This window comes from Neoarthrinium moseri, assembly GCF_022829205.1.
Source record: "Neoarthrinium moseri strain CBS 164.80 chromosome Unknown scaffold211_Wmoseri_CBS_16480, whole genome shotgun sequence".
In the NCBI taxonomy this organism is placed as follows: domain Eukaryota; kingdom Fungi; phylum Ascomycota; class Sordariomycetes; order Amphisphaeriales; family Apiosporaceae; genus Neoarthrinium; species Neoarthrinium moseri.
In genome coordinates, this window is record NW_026055325.1 from 1 (window position 1) to 648 (window position 648).

General features: G+C 54.0%; 1 protein-coding gene across 1 annotated transcript; it reads left to right on the forward strand.

Annotated features, from left to right (window-relative positions):
• JN550_013927 (uncharacterized protein) lies at positions 1 to 648 on the forward strand (the record flags this gene model as incomplete). The annotated part of the gene is made up of 1 exon (XM_049312570.1): positions 70 to 648. A coding segment is annotated over one exon (579 nt), but the record flags the coding sequence as incomplete, so codon positions are not given.

The following is a 648-nucleotide window of genomic DNA, read 5'->3' on the forward strand; positions in this document are numbered from 1 at the left end:
AAGCTGTGAGGGACTGCCAGAGAGCTGGTGTTGTGGTTCGCATGGTTACTGGTGACAACAAGCTTACAGCACAGGCTATCGCAAAGGAGTGCGGCATCTTGAAGCCTGACGGCCTCGTGATGGAGGGGCCCGAGTTCCGTAATCTGTCAAGGCTACAGCAGGAAGACATCATTCCCAACCTCCAGGTGCTCGCCCGTTCCAGCCCCGAGGACAAGCGAATCTTGGTACGCCGCTTGAAAGATATGGGTCAGACCGTTGCAGTTACGGGTGACGGCACCAACGATGCGCCTGCGCTGAAGCTAGCCGATGTCGGATTTTCCATGGGAATTGCTGGTACAGAAGTCGCCAAGGAAGCTTCAGCTATCATTCTTATGGACGATAACTTTAACAGTATTGTGAAGGCCTTGAAATGGGGCCGAGCTGTCAATGACGCCGTGAAGCGTTTCCTTCAGTTCCAGCTCACCGTCAACGTTACCGCAGTTGTCCTCACTTTCGTTACCGCTGTTTCCAACCCCAACTCTGAAGAGTCTTCCGTCTTGACAGCAGTTCAACTGCTTTGGGTAAACTTGATCATGGACACATTGGCAGCACTCGCTCTTGCTACGGACCCTCCCCAAGACAGCGTTCTGGACCGCAAACCCGAGCCCC